The sequence below is a fragment of the Plecotus auritus genome, assembly GCF_963455305.1.
Source record: "Plecotus auritus genome assembly, chromosome: 8".
NCBI lineage: Eukaryota > Metazoa > Chordata > Mammalia > Chiroptera > Vespertilionidae > Plecotus > Plecotus auritus.
The window spans coordinates 63,003,846-63,029,475 of NC_137782.1; the positions used below are offsets into that span (position 1 = coordinate 63,003,846).

The 25,630-nt window shown below is 45.7% G+C and overlaps 2 protein-coding genes across 4 annotated transcripts in view; both read left to right on the forward strand.

Annotated features, from left to right (window-relative positions):
• SNTA1 (syntrophin alpha 1) overlaps positions 1 to 13,837 on the forward strand; it is a 64,387-nt gene extending 50,550 nt beyond the window's left edge. For both annotated transcript variants that reach the window (XM_080683209.1, XM_080683208.1), the window contains 6 exons: positions 3,238 to 3,442; positions 8,810 to 9,017; positions 9,154 to 9,284; positions 11,196 to 11,392; positions 12,719 to 12,906; positions 12,991 to 13,837. In XM_080683209.1, coding sequence (XP_080539335.1) covers positions 3,238 to 3,442; positions 8,810 to 9,017; positions 9,154 to 9,284; positions 11,196 to 11,392; positions 12,719 to 12,906; positions 12,991 to 13,083 — 1,022 coding nt within the window. In that variant the 3' untranslated portion in view covers positions 13,084 to 13,837. The remainder of the gene's footprint in view (positions 1 to 3,237; positions 3,443 to 8,809; positions 9,018 to 9,153; positions 9,285 to 11,195; positions 11,393 to 12,718; positions 12,907 to 12,990) is intronic.
• Positions 13,838 to 22,663: 8,826 nt separating this feature from the next.
• CDK5RAP1 (CDK5RAP1 mitochondrial tRNA methylthiotransferase) overlaps positions 22,664 to 25,630 on the forward strand; it is a 46,881-nt gene continuing 43,914 nt past the window's right edge. The window contains exon 1 of one of the 2 annotated variants that reach the window (XM_080684183.1): positions 22,664 to 22,768. The gene's annotated coding sequence lies outside the window, so the exon portion shown is untranslated. The remainder of the gene's footprint in view (positions 22,769 to 25,630) is intronic. The other variant, XM_080684182.1, reaches the window with a different exon arrangement.

Below are 25,630 nucleotides of genomic sequence, written 5' to 3' on the forward strand. Positions count from 1 at the left end.
AAGACCAGAGAGCAACTGACCGGGCCTGGATTAAAATCTTTGTCTGTCTGAAACCACATTGTGTGCTCATCCCCTTATACTGTTACACTAAGAACAGCAGCAGAAATAATAACTATATTGCTATTGAAGATCTATTCCATGCCAGGTGGGGCAAAGTGCCTTTCAGGTGTTGAATATCAATATTCTGGAAGTAGATATATTTTGCTCCCATTATAAAGATGAGAAAATAGAGGCTTACAAAAGTCAAGTCAGTTGTCCAAGGTCACAGAGCAAGGAAGTAAAACACAAGCCTATATCATTTCAGAGCCCAATTTGATGTCTCTTCAGGTTGTCAATATTAATTCATTTAACAAAATTCTTATTTACTGATTACCTGTTGGTACTATTCTAGGTGCTGGGGATACCCTAATGAACAAGAAAACAGGTCTCTGCCCTCATAGGACTGACATTTTAGTTGGAGGAGAAAGGCCATTAACTAGTAAACAAATGGACAGATCATGTAATTTCAGGTGGGGGCTAGTAAATCACGTACTGAACAGATAAGGAACAGCTTGAGCTTAGAGAACAGGCTTCAGCGAAGACTCAGTGCCAAGATATTCAGTCCCAAACATTTATTGAGCACTGGGATAAATACTGGGGATACTGTATTGAGCCAAAACAGATGCATCCCCTATCTTTTCTCAGCCTTTTGGCTAAGATCAAATGCAGATGTATCTCCTTTTCTTTGCTCCCTGGGCCAGACAAATGGTCCTGCCTTGTCTGTTCCTTGTGTTTTTAGAGAAGCCTGGGTCCTTGGGGCTATGGCTTCTCCCCTTGGGAGAGCTGGGACTTGGGGCCTCGGGAATGGGCAGTGTTTATATCTATTTCAGCTTCCCTGAAGAGGAAAGGCCCATGTGTCACTGCTTTATCAGGCTTCTGGACCAGGATCTTGGCTGGGGTGGGTGTGGATACCAGCTGTGTCTATCCTTGGAGTCTCAAGAATGCTGGCCACCGGGCCATGGTTGTGTCCTCAGCTTTCCAGGCCATCGCCTTTAGGCAACCTGGCCCTGCTTGCTGAGTGACTCAGGTAGAAATCAGAGCAGAGAGGAAGACTCAGAGCTGGGCTATTTATGGTCACACTCTGGGGCCCCCATGACCCTGGGGCAGGCCATTGGTTTGTGAAATCCAAGCCCTGTATTGAGTGCCAGCTGGTGTGCTGGCCATTTATAGCATGTTCTTGTGGGAAAGGAGAAGGAGGACCTAGTTCTGGAACGGCCTGGGTGGGTGAGCAGGGGCTCTAGCAGTTTTTCTGGCTTCAGAGTTGACAAATGTTCATTTGTGGAGCACATAGGATAGGAGATCCCTGTGCATTCTGGGAACACAAAGATGAGTCAGATGAGGTCCCTACCCTCACAATGCTCTTATCCTGGTGGGGGACAGATCTGCACACAGACACAGAAGAGTGGATTCTATGGGACTGCAGAAGTGATGGCTGAGGTGGAACCAGTGTGGGCATCTGGGAAGGCTACCTAGAGGGGTGAGTTTGAGCTGAGCTAGGACCTCTTGGAGTGTGGCACCTTCTCCCTCCTGGTGAACAAATGTGCCCTGCCCTGGCATTCATGGAAACTGACTCTGAGTTTGAGTCAAGCCCAGTTTCTGTTCTCTGGGAGTTCCATTTTGGTGGGAGAGACAACCCCAATGCACAAAATAAAAATAGTATTCTAAGAAGTGTGGGCAGAGGTGGCTAATAGCAAAGAAACATATTTCTTGAGTCCTTAACTTGTGCCACATGTTTTACATAATCTCATTTAATTCTAACATCTCTCTAAGGTAGACAATGTAATTTCTCTTATATTTTATTATTATTATTATTTTTGATCCTCACCTGAGGACATTTTAAAATTTTAATTTTAATTTAATTAATTTATTTATAAAATAGATTTTTATTGATGTCAGAGAGGAAGGGAGAGGGAGAGAGAGATAGAAACATCAATGATGAGAGAGAATCATCAATCAGCTGCCTCTTGCATGTTCCACAATGGGGATCAAGTTCGCAACCTGGGCATGTGTCCTGACCAGAAATTGAACCATGACCTCTTGGTTCATGGTTTGATGCTCAACCACTGAGCAACACTGGTTGTGTTTTAAATTAATTTTTAGAGAGAGAGAGAAACAATGTGAGAGAGAAACATTGACCAGTTGCCTCCCATATGTGCACTGACCAGGGATTGAACCCCCAACTGGGTATGTGCCCTGACTGGGAATCAAACCCACTACTTTTGGTGTATGGGATGATGCTCTAACCAACTGAGCCACACCGGCCAGGGCTCATTCATCTTTTACTGACTTGCAGAGTGAGGCCCAGAGAGGTGTCCATGGTCACACAGACAGTACTGGAGGTGGAATTCAAGTCCAAGAGTATCTATCTCCAAACAGTGTATTAAGAGCATTCTGTGCAGAGATAACTGCATTTTCAAAGATGTGGGAGTTTGGAAGCTAGTACAGCTTCTGAGAACTCCAAGGAGTGTGGCTCATGTACTCATAGTTAAGATAATGCTCTACCAGTCTTTGTTCTAGCCAACTTAACCCTGTTGGGGAAAAAGAGGGTGAAAGGATCTGCCCCTTTCTTTAATAGACAGAACTTGATTGTTACACACACCCCTTCTGCTCTGACCCTATCAACCAGATTTGATCCCATGAGCACCTATATAGCTGCAAGGGAGACTGGAAAATGAAGTCCTAAGCTGGGAGGCTATCACTATACTGGAGGACAGTTAGCAGCCTCTACCACATGACTATCTCATTCAGCTCCTCTTTTCTGCAGATGAAAAGACTGAAGAGAGAGAGGCAGACAATGGGATAGTGGCAGAGCAGTAACATCTCCTAACTCCCCTCTTGGTGCTCTTTTACTGCCTTGCTGTAGCTGTTGTCTGTTCCCTTTAAGCAATCATCCCAAAGGTCCAAACACTTCTACTTATGTGGTTAGAACTTAGTCACATGGTGACACCTAGCTGCAAAAGAGGTTGGGAAATGCAGCCTTTCTTCCAGGTGGCCATGTGTCTATAAACCGGGGGAAAATGAGAAAATAGATGTTGGAATGCATCTAGTATTTTCTACCATAAAGTCAGAGACTTTAGCCTAGGGGAGGATAGTGACATTAGTCATAAATTGAACTCTTAATGAATTTGTGAAAATTGTTATGTGTGCTGCATGGGAGCCCATGTCACAGTGGTAACTGCTGACCTGTCCCCTGACCAGTCAAGTACATGAAGGAGGTCTCACCATATTTCAAGAACTCTGCCAGCGGGACCTCGGTTGGCTGGGACTCGCCTCCTGCCTCACCCCTTCAGCGGCAGCCTTCCTCTCCTGGCTCCCCACCCCGAGACTTCAATGGTGCCAAACACATGTCCTTGAAGATGGCATATGTCTCGAGAAGGTGTACCCCCAGTGACCCAGAGCCCAGGTAAGCCTGGAGTGGGGGGCACCTCAGACAGTCATGCCCTGGTGGTGTTAGGTGGTGGGGCCAAAGGAAAGATACAATGCCTGAACATGGTAGGTGCTTAAGAAATGTTTGTTGAATGGATGGAAGAGTGAAGTTATGGGGATGAGGGTGTGCTTGCTTTTCTCTTCTTCCTCTGGGCAGTTCACATCTGAGGAGGAGCTTTGAATATGGAGAGCCCTGAATGGGATTCCAGTCCTGGTTCTCCTTGAACTAGTCCCTTTTCCTCACTGACCTTTAGATTTCCCATTGTGAAATAAGGTTGTCAGACTCAGTGATCCCCTCAAGTCTCTACCAACTCTATTGAGATTCTGAGATGTCTGGTAATACTTGTTTCAGGGCCATGGACATCATCCTTCACATCTGAGCAGCCCTTAACAGTTCATTGATAAGATTGATCCAGCCAACATTATTGTGTTTACCACACACAAATTTATTTAGCTCTCACAGCAATCCTATGAACAAAGTCCTATTATTTCACCCCATTTTATAGATGAGGACGGAGAGAGGAAGTAAACTGCCCAAGGTTAATCACACAACCAGGAAGAGGTGGAACTTGCCTCTTTCCAGGTAGCTCTCTGCTTTAGAAGCTATGGGTGCCTGAGTGATGGTGGTGGTTGAATGGAATGTATATTGATCAAGTGGGGTATACGGTATTGAGGGTGGTGTATATATTGGGAGTGACAAAAAAGGTGCTGTGTGTCCTAGTTACAGCCAAGTTTCAATGTCAGTCAAATGCCCAATATTGGCATCCAAATCTCCTAGCCCTATTTGATGACCCAGCCCTACCCTGCCCCCATGAGGCAAGAAGTGGTAATTCACAGGTCACTTACAGGTGTTCCACCAAAGGGACTTTTGTGTTAGGTGAAGGTGAGGGCTATTAGTCCTTTCTGAGACTCATAGAACCTTAGGTTAATCGTGGTTTCCAGCCCATCTCGGACATCACCTGAAGCATGTGTATACATGTATTTCTATGTGTGTGCATGTGTAGATGGCATGTAAATACAAGTGTTTGTATGTATATGTGAACATTTGCAAGGATATTGGTGTAGATTTGTGCATGTGTTTATGTTAATACTCATATGTGTATATGCATGTATGCACATGTGCTTGACCATGTGCGTGCATATGTAAGTACATGTGTAACTTGAATATAACTTGGGTTCCATATCAGCACTATATCCCAGTCAAAGGAACACAATTGTTAACTAAAAAATATTGAATAATATTTTACTTTTACTTAGGGTTACGTTGGGCTGCAAGTATCAGAAACCCTAACAAGCAATGGCTTAAATAAATGAGAGGTTTATTTTTCCACATATTTAAAAAGTCCAGGGTCAGCTATTTATTTAGGTTCTGTCACTGCTCAAGAATGCCCTCAAGGGATCAGGCTTTCAGTTTTTTTCCTATCATCTTTTATTTATTTATTTTTAATTTAATAAATCTTTATTGTTCAGATTATTACAATTGTTCCTTTTCCCCCCCATAGCTCCCCTCCACCCAGTTCCCATCCCACCCTCTGCTCTTACCCCCCCCCCTACTGTCCTCATCCATAGGTGTACGATTTTTGTCCAGTCTCTTCCTGCACCCCCACACCCCTTTCCCCCCGAGGATTGTCAGTCCACTCCTTTTCCATGACCCTGATTCTATTATATTCACCAGTTTATTCTGTTCATCAGATTTTTTTTATTCACTTGATTTTTAGATTCACTTGTTGATAGATATGTATTTGTTGTTCATAATTTTTATCTTTACCTTTTCCTTCTTCTTCCTCTTCTTAAAAGAATACCTTTCAGCATTTCATATAATACTGGTTTGGCGGTGATGAACTCCTTTAGCTTTTTCTTATCTGTGAAGCTCTTTATCTGCCCTTCAATTCTGAATGATAGCTTTGCTGGGTAGAGTAATCTTGGTTGTAGGTTCTTGCTATCCATCACTTTGAATATTTCTTGCCACTCCCATCTGGCCTGCATAGTTTCTGTTGAGAAATCAGCTGACAGTTGTATGGGTGCTCCCTTGTAGGTAACTAACTGTTTTTCTCTTGCTGCTTTTAATATTCTCTCTTTGTCTTTTGCTCTTGGCATTTTAATTATGATGTGTCTTGGTGTGGTCCTCTTTGGATTCCTCTTGTTTGGGGTTCTGTGCGCTTCCTGGACTTGTAAGTCTATTTCTTTCACCAGGTGGGGGAAGTTTTCGGTCATTATTTCTTCCAATAGGTTTTCAGTATCTTGCTCTCTCTCTTCTTCTGGCACCCCAATAATTCGGATGTTGGTACGCTTGAGGTTGTCCCAGAGGCTCCTTACACTATCTTCATATTTTTGGATTCTTTTTTCTTTTTGCTTTTCCAGTTGAGTGTTTTTTGCTTCTTTGTATTTCAAATCTTTGACTTGATTCTTGCGATCCTCTAGTCTGCTGTTAGATCTCTGTATAATATTTTTTATTTCAGTCAGTGTATGTTTAATTTCTAGTTGGTCCTTTTTCATATCTTCAAGGGTCTCGCTAAATTTATCGGCCTTTTCTAGAAAATTCTTGAAAAACCTTATAACCATGGTTTTGAACTCTATATCCAGTCCTTTCCTTTCCTCCATTTCTTTCATTTGTGATCTGTTTCTTTGTCTCAGCATTTTGGATGCTTCCCCTGAGTTGATAGAGTGGCTTTGTGAGCTAGGTGTCCTCTAGGGCCCAGTGGCTCAGCCTCCCCCATTACCTGAGGTGGACACTCTTTGTGTACCCCTTTGTGGACTGTGTGTACAGCCTTGTAGTTAAGCCTTGATTGTTGTTGGTATCACTGGGAGGAATTGACCTCCAGGCCAGTTGGCTGTGAGGATCAGCTGTGTCTACGCCGGGAGAACTTCTGTGCTGGAGACACCCTTATGGGACAAGACTTGCAAAATTGCAAAAGCCTCTGTGCTCAGCTTGGATGGGGCAGAGTCTCAGGGCAGAGCAGACAGCCTTGGCTTCCCATCAGCCCTGCCCTACGAGGCCCCTGGGTCTCAGTGTCCCTCGGTAATCGCTGTAAGCACCTCTTAGAGAAAGCCACCCTCGAGTTTCGCCCGCTGCCAGACAGTCCAGTTTCTCCCCGAATGAGTCTGAGTTCCCAGTAACTCGCCCGGAACTGGAGTTCAGTGCAGTCGGGAGCTTCTGTCTCCCTCCCACTTTAGAAAACCAGCCGTGCACTCAGCTGCCCATGCATTCAGCAGTCAGTCCTCTCTGTGTGCCCATGCCTCTGGACCTCTGCCTCCGCAGCTCCCCTGAGTCTCAGTGTGCTTTCTCTTTTCCTGACAGTCCAGTTTCTCCCTGAATGAGTTTGGGTTCCCAGAAACTTGCCCAGAACTGGAGTTCAGCGCAGTCGGGAGCTTTTGTCTCCCTCCCGCTTGAGAAAGCCAGCCACACACTCAGTTGCCAGTCCTCTCCACATGGGCGTCTCAGTACCTCTGCCTCCTGCAGCTCCTCTGAGTCTCAGTGTGCTTTTCTCTTTCCTTCTAGTTGTAGAATTTCCATTCATCCAGCCTTTCTGTGGTTCTGGATGATGTCCGTTTTGTCTTTTAGTTGTAGTTTTGAAGTGGTTGTGCGAGGCAGCAGTTTAGGTGTTTACTTGGTTTTCAGCCTCCTGTCATGTTTTTTAAAAATATATGTTTTTATTGATTTTTAGAGGGAGAGGAAGGAAGAGGGATAGAGAGATAGAAACATTGATGCGAGAGAAACATCATCTATTGGCTGCCTCCTGCATGTCCCCAACCAGAGAGCCCACAACCCAGGCATGTGCCCTCTCTGGGAATCAAACTGTGACCTCTTGCTTCCTGGGTCAATACTCAACCACTGAGCCACAATAGCTGGGCTCTCCTGTCATCTTTATTGTGGGTTTTCTTCTTCTTTGAGGCAAGATGGTGGCTGCAGCTCCAAGCAGATGTCCATATTCTTGACAGGATGAAGGCAAAAGGGAAAGGAATTTTTCTCCCGGTATTTTGTTCTATTGCTGCATAAACAAAGCATCTTAGATTTTAGTGTCTTAGAAGATAATGGTTTATGATTTCTCACAACTCTGGCTGGTTCAACTGGCAAGTTCTTCTGCTTTATGTAGTATCTTCTGGGGCTGAAAGCCCAAGATGGCTGTTTTACTCACACGTCTGCTGCCTCAGCTGGATGGTTGGAACAGTGAGGGGCTGGCTGAGCATTCCTCTTTCTGTATGGCCTTTACAGGTGGTTAGCTTTTCTCCCTCTCAGGGTAGTTGGATTTCATGGTGGCTTTGGATTATGCCAAAATGTCACTCTTGCCACATTTTATTTGTTAAACCAGTTATAAGGTCAAGGAGAGGAGAAGTAAACTTCACCTCTTGATGAGAGAAGTTTGGACTGTGTGTGCAGGGAGGGATAGATTAGTTGGAGGCCATCTTTGGAGACTAACTACCACATCCAGCAAAGTGTTACCTTTCATTCAGGAAGGGACTTCTATCTATATCTTATTGGTTATAACTGGATCACATGACCAGCCCTAGCTGCAAGGGAGTCTGGGAATTAAAGTATTTTGCTTTCTAGCTCTGCGGTAGAGGAAGGCAAAGGAAAAGGGGGTTGGAGTGGGTATTGTGAGAGCCATAATTTTGTTAATGTCCCACCTCATCTGTTACAGAGCGGCCAAAAGGGAATGAATCTTTAATGTCCCACAAAACATTTAAAAATCCTCTCCCTGTTACTATTCCTCTGGTACCTCCCTGAAAACCTTCCCCAACACTTGCCTGCATGGCTTTTCATCTCCTTCCCTTTTCCCTACTCCATTAATCTAGCTCTTTTTATGTAGACCAACTTGGCCTAATTAGTGCATCATTTTGGTTCTGTACCATAAAAGAGAACCTGGGAGCTGACTCAGCAAGACAGTCCTCCTTAGAAACCAGGGAAAAAAGGGCAAGATAATGAATCCTCACACAGTGATAATTTTGGCCCTTATCATATGTGTTTTGAGTATGTGTATTTGTGTGTGTATGCCTATGTGTGTGTATGCCTATGTGTGTGTATCTAATGGTCTCTTGTCACACACCCCATGAGGCCTCAATAACAGGAACCCAGTCTGTTACAAAGTTACAAGGTTACAAGGCTGGATCCCCAGCAGCACGGCTACAGCCCAGAACTCTGAAGTCTGTTGCCCAGAGAGGGGCAGTGAGATGCCCAATGTTACAAGGCTGGATCCCCAGCAGCAAGTGTTGCTCTAATTCTCTCATGGACACCCCTGTGGTTTCTTCTGGTTTTGTGGTAGGTGGGGTTTCTTGGGCCAGATCTCAGGGTTGGTCAGCTGCAGGAGTGGACAGACTCCCCCCTCCACCTCATTTGTGCCTGCAGGTATCTGGAGATCTGCTCGGCAGATGGTCAAGAAACCCTCTTCCTGAGGGCCATGGAGGAGGCCAGTGCACGGTCGTGGGCAGCTGCCATCCAAGCCCAAATCAATGCTCTAATGCCCTGGGTCAAGGACGAGCTGCAGGCACTGCTGGCGGCTACCAGCACAGCTGGGAGCCAGGACATCAAGCAGATTGGCTGGCTGACAGAGCAGGTGCCTGCTGGGCCAGGGACCTATTCTTCCCTCGATTCCCCTCCCCTGGAGCTGACCCCATTCCCATTGTCTCACCACCTTGGCCCTCTGACCTCTCCCCTCCCTGCCCTTCTTCACTCTGCCTTGTCTTCTGCAGCTGCCCAATGGGGGCACAGCACCCACCTTGGCCCTGCTGACTGAAAAGGAGCTGCTCCTCTACAGCTGTCTCCCCCAGACCCGTGAGGCCCTGAGCCGGCCAGCCAGGACTGCCCCACTCATCACCACCAGGTACCCACAGGCAGGCAGGAGAGTATCTCGCCCAGAGCTTGGGGGGATGATGCTTTAGATGGGCCTCAGAAGTTGAGGACTTTAGCTCTATTTTGCCCTGAGGTATTCCCCTGGTGGTCTGAAGCTAGCGGCTAGCCTCTAACCTGTCTGGGCCTTGGTTTCCTCATCTGTAGAATGGGGGCTTAAAACAGAAGGATGTGAAGTCCCACAAGTCACTCATTCATTGACACCTATTCTGCCCAACCTTGTGCTGTATGTTTTGGGGGGACAGAGAGCTGACCCCAATAGTCTATGCCCTCAGGGATCACCAGATCTGGTGGGGAACAGCCTTTACAATGCAGAATTACAGAACTACCTGGACTGGTGGGGGAAGGCTTCAGGCAGGAGGTGACATTTGAGCTGGACTTCGACAGACGAGAAGACATTTGCTGTTGAAGAAAGGGGAAGAGCATCTCCTAGAGAACAACATAGTCAAATGTACAGAAGCATAGGGCTGTAGTGTGTTCGTGGAGTTATGAGTGTGCTATATATAACCAATGTGTAGAATCTATGCAGGAAATGGAGAGAAATGAGACAGAGAGTTGGCAGGGCCTGATTTTGCAGAGCCTCTGTTGCCAGTAAGAAATGTTAGCTTTGTCATAGGAGTTGTGGCAGAGTTGAAGAGTTTTAGCCTGGGAGTGAGATGATGCGGGTTGTGTTTTAAAAGAACCCCTGTAGCTGTCAGGTGGAAAACGCACCTGAGAGGCAGGATGGAAGCTGGAAGGCTGCTGCAGTCCTACAGGAGAGATAGTGGGTAGAGGCAGCAGATGGAGAAGAAAGGCCGCATTTGCATTGAAAAACACATGGGTGGTAAAATTAACCCTGCTTAGTACTTGCCAGATGGGGAGGCTGAGGGAGGTGTTCAGATGAACAGGAGGCTGGGAGCTTGTGTCTGAGCAGACATTGGGACTAGGGGTAGGAATATAAAGGGAGGGGATTGGAGCAAGAGGCTAAGTTGAGTCCAGAGTGTGTGGGGAATGGGTAGGAACCTTGGATAGGAAGCTTGGGGACTTGTGGGTCTGTAGCTCAGGGCTGGAAAGTGGGGGACTAGGTATCACTAGAAGCTCCAAGGGGAATCTGAAGCTACAAGAGAGAGGGTATAGAGTGAGAAGCAAAGAGGGCTACAGCCTAGAACTCTGAAGTCTGTTGCCCAGGGAGGGGCAGTGAGCTGCTCAAGATTACACAGCAAGTGGGAGTCAAGTAGGTTTTGGGCCCTGTCACCCTGGGCTAGGCTGTGGCCCATGTGTCAGAAGCCTGCTGCCTACTAGGGATAAACAGGTCATGGATTGCTGACCTAACCAGTGACTCATTAAGTCAGGCCACAGATGTTTATTATATGACAGGCATTGTTTTAGTGGCTGGGAATATAGTGGTGAACAAATTAGTTAAAAATTTGTACCCTAGATGATATTCTAGTGAAAAGGACAATAAAAAACCAACGGAAACAAATAAGAAATAAGTAGTAAGGCTCGTGAGTAGCAGGGTACTGTGTTATATAGGGAGGTCAGGGAGGGCTTCTCAGAGGAGATGACATTTGAGTAAAGGTATGAAGGAAGTGAGGGATGAACAATGTAGATAATCAGGGAAGAATGTATTCGGCAGTGGGAACAGCATGTGTAAAGGTGCTGAGGCAGGAGTGTGCTTGGTGTGTTTGAAGACACTGGTGTAGCTGGAGCTGAGAGAGCAAGGAGGAGGGTGGCAGAAGATGATCTCCTATAAGTCAATCAGTGCTGGTCTAGAAGTCCTGTCCCCCATTAGGTGGTGAAGGAGTCACAGGGTCCTTTCCCAGGACTTCCCCCTTGGCCAAGAACTATTTCCCTGCTGCCTGAGGCCTCATGCTTAGCCCTCTGCCCTCCCCACCGTGTGCCCCAGGCTGGTGCACTCAGGCCCTTCCAAGGGATCGGTGCCCTACGATGCAGAGCTCTCCTTTGCCCTGCGCACGGGCACACGCCATGGTGTGGACACTCACCTGTTCAGCGTGGAGTCACCACAGGAGCTGGCTGTCTGGACCCGCCAGCTAGTGGATGGCTGTCACCGGGCTGCTGAGGGTGTGCAGGAGGTGTCTACAGGTGGGTAGGTTGGTCTGAGAGTGCCACTTTGGTAATGAGTCTCTTATCCCCAGAGATACTCAAGCTCGCTTCTTTTTGTTTGTTTGTTTGTTAATCCTCACCCGAGGATATTTCTTCCATTGATTTTTTTTTTTTAGAGAGTGGACTGTGGAAGGTGGGGGGTGGGGGTGGAGGGGGGGGGAGGGGAGAGAGAGAGAGAGAGAGAGAGAGAGAGAGAGAGAGAGAGAGAGAGAGAGAGATCGGTGTGAGAGAGACACGTTGATTGGTTGCCTTCCGCACATGCCCTGATGGGGGCTGGGTGTGGAACCTTGGGTGTTTGGGGACAATGCTCTAACCACTGAGAACACTGGCCAGGGCTCAAGCTTCTTTCTTTAGGGTGCTTGCGGGGAGTAGAACATAGGGTTCGGGGACTTTGAGGGTTCTCTGTTTTGGGCATTCAGGTGCCCTGGTTGGTAGTTGAGACTTTTCCCTGAGGTTTTTCTTGCCCCAGACTTTGCCATTCTGCTGATGAGAATTTGAGAGATGGTATTTAGAATAGGGTTGCCAGAATAAAATACAGGATACACACTTAAATTTGAATTATAGATAAACAAATATTTTTTTAAGTATAAGAATGTCCAAATTATCCATTGTTTACCTGAAATTCACATTTAACTGGGCAATTCTACAGGTTTCTAAGGTCTCCAAGGGCCATGTTGGTGGGTCTGCTGATGCTTTTTTAGGAAGTGAGCCTCCTGTCCATGCTGAGTTTAAACTTCCCCTTTCCACTTTTGGTGCTACTGGAAGTGGGACTAGAAGTGGGGTATAATTTTTCTGTGGGCCTTCCTTCCTTCCTTCGTTCCTCCCTCCCTCCCTCCCTCCCTCCCTCCCTCCCTCCCTCCCTCCCTCCCTCCCTTCCTCCCTCCCTTCCTTCCTCCCTCCCTTCCTCCCTTCAGAGAGGAAGGGAGAGGGAGAGAAAGAGAAACATCAATGATGAGAGAATCATTGATCGGCTGCCTTTTGCATGCCCCCCATTGGGGGTCAAGCCTGCAACCTAGGCATGTGCCCTTGACTGGAATTGAACCCAGGACCTTTCAGTCCACAGGCCGATGCTCTGTCCACGGAGCCAAACTGGCTAGGACCCACCTTTCTTATTTTAGGGTAGGGATGTCTCTGTGTGGAGTGGGTATACAGATGGCATGATAAGTAGTGAGCCTCCCATCACTGGCGGTATTCAAGCCCCACTTTTGGAGCTTCCAATAGGAGTTGTAGGTAGGCTTGTGGTCTCTGATGGCAAGCTCTGCCCATTCCACACACCCTCCCCATGCCCATGTGCCCTCCCTGCAGCCTGCACGTGGAACGGCCGTCCCTGCAACCTCTCTGTGCACATTGACAAGGGCTTCACACTGTGGGCAGCTGAGCCAGGTGCGGCCCAAGCTGTGCTGCTCCAACAGCCCTTTGAGAAGCTGCAGATGTCCTCAGACGATGGTGCCAGTCTCCTGTTCCTGGACTTCGGGGGTGCTGAAGGAGAGATTGTGAGTGGAGGGGGAGGGGGGTTATGGTCTCCTGGAGGCCAGGCTAGATGGAGTTCCTGACTCTTCTCTCCATCCATCCTGCAGCAGCTGGACCTGCATTCGTGCCCCAAAACCATGGTCTTCATCATCCACTCCTTCCTCTCGGCCAAAGTCACCCGCCTGGGGCTCTTGGCCTAGAGGTCGCCAGATGCACTAGCCCCAAGGAGGGGGTGTCCACCCCATGGCCTGACCTGGCCCTCTACTGACTGCCTGCTCAACACTGGGCTGAGGGAAAGGAGAGGAAAGGAACAAGGGTGCAGAGAGACCCAGCCCCCGAGGAGGCTGGAATAGTCTTGGGGACTGGGACTCAGATTCAGGATAGTGGATCCTGCAGTGATGGGGTAGTTTCCCTGTTGCCCCTGCCCCATCTCCCCACCAGTGCCTTTGCAGAGAGATATTTTGTGTACACAGAAGCCATTCCAAGTCTGGGACTGCCCCTGTGGGGATCCTGACCCCAGCCAACAACTGCCAAGCCTCCTAGAGGCCCCAGAGCCACCCCCAGAGGCCCCATCTGAAGCTGGAGTTCCCTGGAGTCTGAGGCAAGAGAAAGAGGAGCCTTTCTGTTCATTTCTACTCTCAGCTCCACCACCTTGGAGCATGTCGTTTCCCCCTTCATCTTCTCTTTCCTCCTTATTCTTGGACAAATAAACAACCTGTGAGCACATAGGCAGCCTGACCTAGTGTCTGTGGTTTGTGCCTTGATCTTTGGGTCCTGTGGTGGTCCTCAAACTCCCAAGAAGGACCAGACCCAAGACTGGGGCCCCTTTCCTGGGAGAAAAGCAGGCCTTTAACCACAGGGTCAAAGAAAGTGTATTTGTTTTCTATTGTTGCATAACAAATTGACCCCCCCCTCCCAATTTAGTGCTTAAAACAATAAACATTTATTATCTTTCATGTTCTTTGGATTAGGAATTTGAGAGGGGCTAAGCTGGTTGTTTTTGTCTCAGGTTCTACAATGAAGTTATGGTCATGATCTTGGCTGGGCTACACTTATCTGCAGGCTTGACTGAGGCTAGAGGGTCTGTTTCCGATATTGCTCACTCATTGCTATTGGCAGGAAACTCCGTTACTCACCACATGAACCTAATCATAGGGCTGCTTAAATATGCTCATGACAGCTGGCTTCCACCAGAGTGAGTGACACAGAAGGGAGAGCCAAGAGGAATCCACAGTGCCTCTTATGATCCAGTCTTGAATGTCACTTTTGCTTTATTCTATTCATTAGCAGTGAGTCAGTAAGCCCAGCCCACACTCAAGGGGAGGGGAATTAATTTCCACCTTTTAATTTTTTGGTTGGTTTGAGAGAGAGAGGAGAGAGATGAGGACAGGCGGGTGGGCTGGGGGGAGGGGGGGAGGGAGGGAAGGTGGGTGGAAGGTAGGAAGGGAGAGAGAGAGAGAAACATTGATTTGTTGTTCCACTTATTCATGCATACATTAATTGATTCTTGTATGTGCCCTGACCTGGGATTGAACTCATACCTTGGTGTATTGGGACAATGATCTATCCTGGGACGATGAGCTACGGCCAGGATAGTTTCCACCTCTTGAAGAAAAGAATGTCAGTGACTTTGTGGGCCTATTTCAACATCATCATAGAGAGTTGCAGGCCCATTTCCTACAGAAGGGAGGACACTTGGAACTGCTTAGTGGAACATTCTTTGGAAGCTGTACTGTGCTGGCTGGATATGAGTTTGCCATGTTTTTAACAACCTACTTGCCTGCATTGTCCAGAAAATCACAGTGACAACAGTAATGAAAGCTTACATTTAAAAAGTGGCTGCTGTCTGCCAGACAATGTACTTATATTTCCTCCCCAGATCCTCATCACACATCTTTGTGGTAGGCACAGCGATCTCTATTTTACAAGTAAGGAAACTGGGACTCAGATGCGGGGAGTGCCTTGCCCAAAGTCATACAGCTATGACATGTCTGAGCTTGAATTTTCAATGTAGGTCTTTTTGACTTCAAGCCCTTGTTCACCTTAGAGACTTTCTGGCCCTGCACTATCCATTAAAAATATAATGTAAGCCATACATGTAATTACAAATTTTCTAGTACTAAAAAAAGTAAAAAAAAATAGATGAAAATAAATGTAATAATATATTTAATTTAACCCAATAGGTCTAAAATATCACTTCAACACATAATATAAAAATTTATTAATGAAGAGTTTTATGATTTTTCCTCATATTAAGTCTTTGAAATCTGGTGTATATTTTACACCTATACATTTATTTATTTATTTATTTATTTATTTATTTATTTATTTAATCCTTACTCAAGGATATTTTCCCATTGATTTTTAGAAAGAGTAGAAGAGAGAGGGAAAGACAGAGAGAAATATTGTTATGAGAGAAGCATATCGATTAGTTGCCTCCTACACGAGACCTGACCAGGGCCCAGGCTGGGAGGACCCTGCAACAGATACATGCCCTTAACTGGAATTGAACCCGGGACCCTTTGGTCTGCAGGCCAATGCTCTATCCACTGAGCAAAACTGGCTAGGGCACACACATCTCTGTTTAGATGCCAAATTCTCATATGAAATACTTAATTTGTATTTAGATTTCATAAAATTTACAGTTTAAAAAAGTAGATTCACATATCTAACTTGTTCCTAAGTTTTCCAATAACTAAACTGAGTATCAGTTTTTATATTAAAATTTACTTAAATTCAGTTCCTCATTCATACTAGCTGCCTATCAAATGATCAATAGTCACATATGTCTAGCAGCTATTGTATTAGGCTAAGCAGTACTAGTCAAACCTCTACAAGAGGAAACTGAGGCCCACATTAAGTCATAAAACAAGCCAGAACCAGAGCTGGTTCTAGAAACCTGGGGAAATGCAGGTAAGCAGAGATACTCCAGCCTTGCCCATCATCCTCCCATCTGTCTATCGATCTTTTAAAAAAATGTTTTTATTGATTTTAGAGAGAGAGAGGAAGGGAAGGGAAAGGGATAGAGAGAAAGAAACATCGATTGGCTGTCTCCTGCATGCCCCATACTGGGGATCAAGTCTGAAACCCAGGCATGTGCCCTGACCAGAAATCGAACCGGTGACCTCTCACTCAACCACTGACCCACACCGGCCGGACTGTTAATCCACTCTTCATTCAAGAAATATCTAGTGCTCACCCACTTTGTTCTTGTCCTTGGGGCCAGGAGCTGCTTTTCTGGTAGCCAGACTGATAGGTCCCCATGTGCAGGGAAAAGGAAGTCAGCAGAAGCTCTCATAATCAAACGTGTAACTCAGATTGGGCAGACACATGAGGCTAGCAGAGGCCAGTGGGGATCTGACCTGCTCTGGGGGGTTAGAGTAGGTTTCAGAAGACCTGAAGCTGATGTCCATCTGAAGGAGCATGCTCAAGATCAGCTACTACTGCAATAATGCTGTGGAAGAAGACAACACAATCTCAGTGGCCATAGCAACAAGCATTTGTTTTCATGCTTTTGAGACTGCATGTTGACTGCAGTTTGACTATTAGGAGCTGGGTTTGGCTGGGTGGTTTTGGTCCAGGCTGTGGGTTGGCCTCAGGTCTATTCTATGTTCATTCCTTTTGGAGCCCAGGATGAAGGGCATAAGCTCTCAGGGCAGGCTCTTCTCATGGCAAGTCACTGGAGTTCAAAGACAAGCACATTGCACACACACATTTACATCCTCTGTCTCTGTCTGCATTATATCTATCTACTCTTACTTCATTGGCCAAAACAAGACATGTGGCTGAGCCTAACATCAGGGGGGAGGAGTAATTGCCCAGTAGCAATCAGAATGATCAACTTGTAGGAGTTAGTCAGGTGGAAGGGGTAATAGTATCCCAGGTGACAGATCCCAAGGTGGGATGGAACATGGCACTCCCAAACACCTGGTGAAGGATTTGTTTTCATCACCTTCACTGCTCAAGGCACAACACTGTACAAGACTCCACAACATGGCTACTGAAAGTGGACCCTTGTGGTTGGAATGTGGGGAGTGATGGGAGTGATCGTGGGGAATGGTCCCTTGCCCCCATATGGGTTAGGATGTGTGGGGGGAAGGATAATAGAGATGTTGGGAATGGTGTGTGTGTGTATGTGTAGTTGGGGTGGGGGGACAGCATAATAGGCACCAGAGAACACCCCTCATACTGCCAGCTTTGCTCCAGGGGTAATTAGAGCTGGTAAAGAGTAGCTCTAACATCTTCTGACCAGCTGCCTCCTGCTCTGGCCACAAAGGGAGAAGGTGACACCTTCCCATGGGACTGCTAGCAGAAGGTCCAGATTTGAAAGAGGACAGTTCTAAGAGGCCAGGAGACCTGGGTTCAAATCCTCTCTGACTTCTGCATTCGAAGCTCTAAAAGTGGCTTTCTTCTGTTCTAGAATTCCTCTCTTCTGTGATTCTAAGAAGACAAGACTGAGAATAAAGAGGGAAGGGCCATGGTGAAATAATATGGGAATTGCTATGCCTAGAAGGACAGGCTCTATGCTTGGGGGTCACCAGGGAAGAAGAAGGAATGTTTTTTTCCTTCTCTGTGGTGGGTGGGAGGCGAATCCCCTCAACATAACTTCTTTTTTAAAAAAATAAATCTTTATTGTTCAGATTATTACAGGTGTTCCTCTTTTTTTCCCCCCATAGCTCCCCTCCACCTGATTCCCCACCCCACCCCATGCCCTTACCCCCCGCCACTGTATTCATCCATAGGTGTAAGATTTTTGTCCAATCTCTTCCCGCACCCCTCACACCCCCTTCCCCCTGAGAATTGTCAGTCCACTCCCTTTCTATGTCCCTGATTCTATTATATTCATCAGTCCATTCTGTTCATCAGATTTTTTATTCACTTGATTATTAGATTCACTTGTTGGTAGATATGTATTTGTTGTCATTTTGTTGTTCATAATTTTTATCTTTACCTTTTTCTTCTTCCTCCTCTTCTTTTTTTTTAATTTTATTTATTTTCTACAGAGAGGAAGGAGAGGGATAGAGAGCTAGAAACATCGATGAGAGAGAAACATCGATCAGCTGCCTCCTACACACCTCCCACTGGGGATGTGCCCGCAACCAAGGCACATGCCCTTGACCGGAATCGAACCCGGGACCCTCCAGTCCGCAGGCCAACGCTCTATCCACTGAGCCAAACCGGTCTCGGCTTCTTCCTCCTCTTCTTAAAGAATACCCTTCAGCATTTCATATAATGCTGGTTTGGTGGTGATGAACTCCTTTAGCTTTTTCTTGTCTGTGAAGCTCTTTTTTTTTACAGAGAGGAAGGGAGAGGGATAGAGAGTTAGAAAAATCGATGAGAGAGAAACATTGATCAGCTGCCTCCTGCACACTTCCCACTGGGTATGTGCCCGCAACCAAGGTACATGCCCTTGACCGGAATTGAACCTGGGACCCTTGAGTCCGCAGGCCGACGCTCCATCCACTGAGCCAAACTGGCCAGGGCATCTGTGAAGCTCTTTATCTGACCTTCAATTCTGAATGATAGCTTTGCTGGGTAGAGTAATCTTGGTTGTAGGTTCTTGCTATCCATCACTTTGAATATTTCTTGCCACACCCTTCTGGCCTGCATAGTTTCTGTTGAGAAATCAGCTGACAATCGTATGGGTGCTCCCTTGTAGGTAACTAACTGTTTTTCTCTTGCTGCTTTCAAGATTCTCTCTTTGTCTTTTGCCCTTGGCATTTTAATTATGATGTGTCTTGGTGTGGTCCTCTTTGGATACCTCTTGTTTGGGGTTCTGTGCACTTCCTGGACTTGTAAGTCTATTTCTTTCACCAGGTAGGGAAAGTTTTCTGTCGTTATTTCTTCTAATAGGTTTTCAATATTTTGCTCTCTCTCTTCTTCTGGCACCCCAATAATTCAGATGTTGGTATGCTTAAAGTTGCCCCAGAGGGTCCTTACACTATCTTCATATTTTTGGATTCTTTTTTCTTTTTGTTTTTCTGGTTGGGTGTTTCCTCATATTTCAGATCTTTGGTTTGATTCTTGGGGTCCTTTAATCTACAGTTGAATTTCTGTATATTCTTTATTTCAGACAGTGTATGCTTGATTTCTGACTGGTCCTTTTCCATTTTCTTGGCATTCTCATTAAGGTCCTTGAAGGTCTCACTAAGCTCCTCGGAGGTCTCATCAAGTTTCTCGGCGGTTTTTAGAAGATTCTTGAGTAACCTTATAAATGTGGTTTTGAACTCTATGTCCAGTAGTTTGCTTTCCTCCATTTCTTTCATTCGTGACATGTTTCTTTGTCTCCGCATTTTGCTGCTCCCCTGTGTTGATGGAGTGGTTTTCTGTGGTAGGTGACCAGTGGTTCAGCCTATCACCTGAGGTGGACACTCTTGGTGCACCCCTTTGTGGGCTGAGTGCAAAGTCTTGTTGTAGTTAAGCCTTGATTGCTGTTGGTACACTGGGAGGAATTGACCTCCAGGCCAATTGGCTGTGAGGACCCGCTGTGTCTATAATGGAAGAACTGCTGTGCTGGAGACACGCTTATGGGGCAGGACTTGCTTCAGTGGGGCTTTGGTGCTCACTGAGTCTGCCTCTTGAATGTGTCACTTATGGATGTGAGTAATTGAAATCTGGTGTCGTCTCACACTGACCACTAGATACACTAGCTTCTGGATCTCCAATGGGGTGCAGGTCAGCTACTGTCTGAGGCCACCCAGCAGGAGCTACAGTGAGAACTATAGTTTTCTCCTCTTTGCTTGGGGTTTGGAGGTTTTGGAGCTGTCTGACCAGAGCTGCAGTTTGTTAGGTTAAGCTGCGACAGGGCAGACCATTTATATGCAAAAGCCGCTGCGTGGAGCTTGGGTGGGTTTGTAGATTGTGCAGGGTGGGGTCTCAGGAAGTCACTAGGCTAGGGCGTGGCAAAGAGCGATGGCTGCCAGTCAGCTGTCTCTGCGTCTCTCCGCGTTTCCAAGTCCCTGCGTCCCGCGCCCCAGCGCAGTAAACAATGATTGCTGCATGCACCTCTGCAAGAAAGCCACCCTCACTTTCCGACCCGATGGCAGACAGTCCAGCTTCTCCCAGTAGGGGTTTGGGTCTCCAACATCTCCCCAGAGACTGGAGTTCGTAGTAATCAGGAGCTTGTCTCCCTTCAGGTTGAAAAAAGCAGTGCACCCAGTTGCCTGCTGCCAGCCTGATTCGCGCGCCTCCGTACCTCAGCTTTTCAGCACTTGTGCACGTCTCAATGCTCTTTTCTCTTTCGTTCTAGTTGTAGAACTTCCACTCAGCCAGCTTTCCCGTGGTTCTGGGTGATAGACGTTCTGTCTTTTAGTTGTAGTTTTGAAATTGTTGTGCGAGGCAGCAGTTTAGGTGTTTACCTATGCCGCCATCTTGGTTCTCTTTCAACATAACTTCTATTAGGATGTAGGTGCTGCCACCATGATGGGGCTTTCCCCTGACCAAATTAGAACAGGACATCTTCTCTATGCAGTACAAATTTGACAGTAAACCTGAGTATTTCTCCACTGGGAATCTTTAGATCCCACAGTGTCCAGGAACTTGTCTCTAGAGTTTAAGAGTTTTTCAGGAGGAATTCTGAAATTTTGAACTTTCATGGTGCTGATAATTCCCCCAACTGACTTAATCACATCTTAAATTATCTGGAGAACCACAGTAAAAAACAAGAACCATAATACAAATTTTTGGCCCGTGTTTGCCTTTTGTATATTTGATCGAATTGGCCCCCAGCAATCATCTAAGGACACAGTGTAAACTTTAAAAATATTTTTATTTTATTGTTGACAGTATTACAGATGTCTCCAATTTTTCCCTTTTTGGGCCCTCCATCCAACGCCCACCCCACCTTATGTAAAGTTTTTGCAGTATGCTCAAACTCCTGAAATCCAGGTTTGTTTCCATCATCCTCATGGCACCCAGTCACCACACTGGTCCAGGACTCCACACTCTGAACAACTGCATAGCTCCCTAAATGCTCTCCTGATTTGTTCCCACTCCCACTCCCAATGCAGTGTATTCTCCACACAGCAGCCACTTTATAGGCAATGAAACTGTGAGTCAGTAGGGATAACTAGCTTGGCCATGGCTATAATGGTAAGCATTAGAGCCTCAATGGGAACCCAACCAGTCTGACTTTTGAATTAGTAAGAATAGTGCTTTGGGATCAGATTGGCTTGTGGCTGTCTCCCCTACCTTGTCTCATTCCCTGACTACTCCATCAGTGTTTCCTGAGATCACCTATATGCATTCAAATCTGTGTCTCAGGGTCTGCTTCTGGGAAACCCAAGTGAAGACATAAAACAATCATTTGTTCATTCCACAAATATTTATTAAGCCCTTCTATGAACCAGACTCTGGACTAGAGCCTGAGGATACTACAGTGAACAAGACAGTATGTGTCCCTGCTCCCAAGGAGCTAAAAGTCTGGGAATAGGCAAAGACAACTAAAAAAACAAACAAACAAACAAACAAAACACAAAACAAAACAAAACAAAAAAACCCCCCAAAACTATTATTTTGCATATTGACAAGTGTTGTTACGAAAATGATGTGATAGTGACAGGAGCAGTGTATATGGGGTGGTTAGAGAAGGCCTCTCTGAAGAAATTATATTTAAGTTGATACATGAAGAATGAGAAGGAGACAGCCATTAAACAATTCAGGAGAACATTCCAGAAAGAGAATAGTAAGTACAAAGGCTCTGAGATAAACATGTACTTGGGATATTAAAGGAATAAAATAAAATTATGTAGCTTCAGTTAGTCAACTAGACAGAACATGCTAGAAGTAGTAAGAAGTGGTTGGAGAAGTAAAAGTAAGCAGAGGCCAGACCATGCAGTTCCTAGGACACAACAGGAAACATGACTTTATTGCAAGCCACCTTGAGTTTTCAGCCTAGGAGTGATGTGATCTGAGTTAACAAAACAAACAAATACACCCTCTTAGGCTCTGTGTGGGAAATAGCCTGTAGGAAACAAGGGCAAGGGCAGAATAGAAAAATGGGAAGTAAACAGATTTGAGATATTTTGAAGTTAGAGCTGACAGGAGGACTTGATGACGAATTGAGGGAAAGGAAACAAAAATGACTCTTTAGTTTCTCCTAGTGCAATTGGGAGGATGCTTGGGTCATTCACTGAGATGGTCAGATTGGGCAGGAACAGGTTTTGGGTAAGGATGTGTGTGTGAAAATGAAGAGTTCTGCATTAGAGATGGCCATTAGACAGGTACCACCTAGATAGCTGAACTATGTATGGATCTGTAACTCCAGCTGGGGTGCAAACTGGAGACTTGAATCCGGAATTCTTTAACCTATAGCGCAGCGCAGTGCAACAGAAATAGAATGTGAGCCAACTATGTAATTTAAAATTTCCCAGTAGCCACATTAAAAAGTAAAAAGAGCCTGGCAGGTATTGCTCTGGTTGAATCAGTAGGTCACAGTTGATTTCCCCTTCGGGCACAGGCGGGGTTGCGGGCTCGATCCCCAGTTGGGGGGCTTGCAGGAGGCAGCCCATCAACGATTCTCTCCCATCAGTGATGTTTCTCTCTCTCACTTCGTCTCTCTGAAATCAATAAAAACATACATATCTGTAAAAAGAGGAGACATTTTGCATTCTTTGTTCGACATTTAGAGCCCATTTAACTCGCATTTACCACATTTCAAGCGCTCAGTTGCCGCATGCGGTCTACTGGGTACCGTATGGTTCACTGAGTGGTGGAGGTTTTTCAAAGCAAGGAGCCTGCACCCACCCGGACCTTTCGGAGGAGGCACTTCCGTTGGAACCATCCGGACGGAAGTCGCGTCGGAGCGGAAGTCGCGCGTGCGCCGGCAGCTGTTTGAGTCAGGCTGAGAACTTTTCGCCGGGACGCTGGACTCTCCAGTTGCGGGAGGTGAGCGGCGCGCTGGGTGAAGGTGTGCTGCGCACCCGCGCGGTGGCAGGAGAGGCTGAGGAGGCTCCGAAATGCGCGGTGTTCGCGGGGAGGATGGCTTGCTGGTCACGGTGCAGACCCTGGTGTCATACTGTCGGGGTTCACACCCCAGTACCGCTGCCTAATCGTTGTGACCTTAGGCAGGTCACCCTTCTTCACCTGAGCCTTAGCTTTGTCACCTGTGAAGTGGGGATGATATTAGAACCTGCCTCACAGAGTTGCTGTGATGATTAAATACGGTAATCAATGGGACACGCTTAGCACCACATTGTAACCACCCAGTAAAATGTTTGGGATGCTTTATTGTTTATGTTTATATATACTGAGACGAGGCTGTTGTCTCATGATTTTTGCCGACTACCAGTTAATTTCTGAGCCCCATATTGTGCTATGCAAGCATTATTTGTAGTATCACATTTGATCCTTACAACAGACATAGAGGTAGTTCTGTTACCCCTATTTCACACATGAAGAAATGGAAGCTCCCAGAGCTTAAGAAGCTCCCAGGTGCCCAAAGTTACCTGGCTAGGGAGCAGTTGGGTCAAATCTAACTATAGGGTCTTAACCACAATGCTCTATACCCACCATGAGAGGGGATGTGGGCTGCAGATGTGAAGTTACTGAACATTTACCGTGTGCCAAGCTGAGTTTTTAAAATCTCCTTTAATGCTCACATCATCTCTGGGAGGTAGGTACTACTTTTATTCTTATTTTACAGCTCAGAGGCAGGAATTTGACTTGCCCAAAGTCACACAAGTAAGGGGCAGAAATTGGTGACTTTAAGGCTCACACTAAAAGTCTGCTGTTCTCTGACACTTGAAAGTAGGTTAGCACTGTTCCTGCCTAAAGTACTGGTAGCATATACAGCAGGTGATCAGCTTGGAGAGGTGACAGGCCACATCTGCTCATTTGACATGTACAGCACCTGATGTAAATATGAATGAGATTGGTTTCCAGCTTTCAGGTACCTTCCAGCTTTTAAGAGATGGCAAAGTGTAAGTAGTAAGTAATAGCAAAGTGTAATGACTCCTGTGAAATAGAGTTATGAGGAAGCCTTGGGGACCTAGAGGAGGACCCCAACCTAGATTTTGGGAGGCGAGGTGGCCAGGACAGGCTTCCAGGAGGAAGCAGAGACCTTAAAAGTATCATAGGAGTTGGCCAAGGCAGTAGAGAGAAGACATACCAGCCAGAGAGAACAGCATGTGTAAAAGCCTAGAAAACTGGTGAAGATCAGTATAAAAATAGCTGGTATGGATGGAGCGAGGCAGTCCATTAAGAATATGTGGTGGAAAGTATGTCTCCAAATCTTGTATTTTGAATCATCTGGGTTTATTCCTGGGAGGCAGTTACTGTTTTTTATGCATTCTAGAGATACTATGTATACTTACAAACATGCACCTTAATGTGCCCACCTTCCTTCCCCCAGATTCAAGTATAGCATACTGTAGGTAGTTCCTAGCACTTTGCTTCCTTGCTTTTTTCGTTTGTTTTTATTTATTTTTATTTTTTTTTTTTTATTCACATTTCTTTTTTTTTTTTTTTTTCAAATTTTTATTAAGGTATTATATGTGTACATATCTTACCATTGCCCCCCACCCCCACCCCACTCCCATACATGCCCTCACCCCCCAATGTTTTGCATCCGTTGGTTACTCTTATATACATGCATATAAGTCCTTCAGTTGATCTCTTATTTCCCCCAACTCTCCCTAACCTTACCACTGTAATTTGACAGTCTGTTTGATGCTTTACTGCCTCTGTAACTATCTTTTTGTTCATCAGTTTATAATGTTTTTCATTATCCCCAAATGAGTGGGATCATGTGGTATTTTTCTTTCATTGACTGGCTTATTTCACTTAGCATAATGTTCTCTAATTCCATCCAAGTGCCTACAAATGGTAGTAATTCCTTCTTTTTTACGGCAGCATAGTATTCCATTGTGTAGATGTACCATAGTTTTCTGATCCAGTCATCTGCTGATGGGCACCTAGGCTGTTTCCAAATCTTAGCTATTGTAAATTGTGCTGCTATGAACATAGGGGTGCATATATCCTTTCTGATTGGTGTTTCTGGTTTCTTAGGATATATTCCTAGGAGTGGGATTACTGGGTCAAATGGGAGTTCCATTTTCAGTTTTTTGAGGAAACTCCATACTGTTCTCCACAGTGGCTGCACCAGTCTGCATTCCCACCAGCAGTGCACGAGGGTTCCTTTTTCTCCGCATCCTCGCCAACACTTGTCGTTTGTTGATTTGTTGATGATAGCCATTCTGACAGGTGTGAGATGGTATCGCATTGTTGTTTTGATTTGCATCTCTCGGATAATTAGTGACTTTGAGCATGTTTTCATGTGTCTCTTGGCCTTCCTTCTGTCTTCTTTCGAAAAGCTTCTATTTAGGTCCGTTGCCCATTTTTTTATTGGATCATTTATCTTCCTTTTATTAAGTTGTATAAGCTGCCTGTAGATGTTGGAAATTAAACCTTTATCAGTGATACCATTTGCAAATATGTTCTCCCATACAGTGGGGTTTCTTGTTGTTTTGTTGATGGTTTCTTTTGCTGTGCAAAAGCTTTTTATTTTGATGTAGTCCCATTTGTTTATTTTCTGTTTGGCTTCCATTGCCCTAGGGGCAGTATCACTGAAAAAGTTCTTTTGGCAAATGTCTGAGATTTTGCTGCCTGTGGATTCCTCTAGTATTTTTATGGTTTCCCGTCTTATATTTAAGTCCTGTACCCATTTTGAGTTTATTTTTGTGTATGGTGTAAGTTGGTGATCTAGTTTCATTTTTTTGCATGTATCTGTCCAATTTTCCCAACACCATT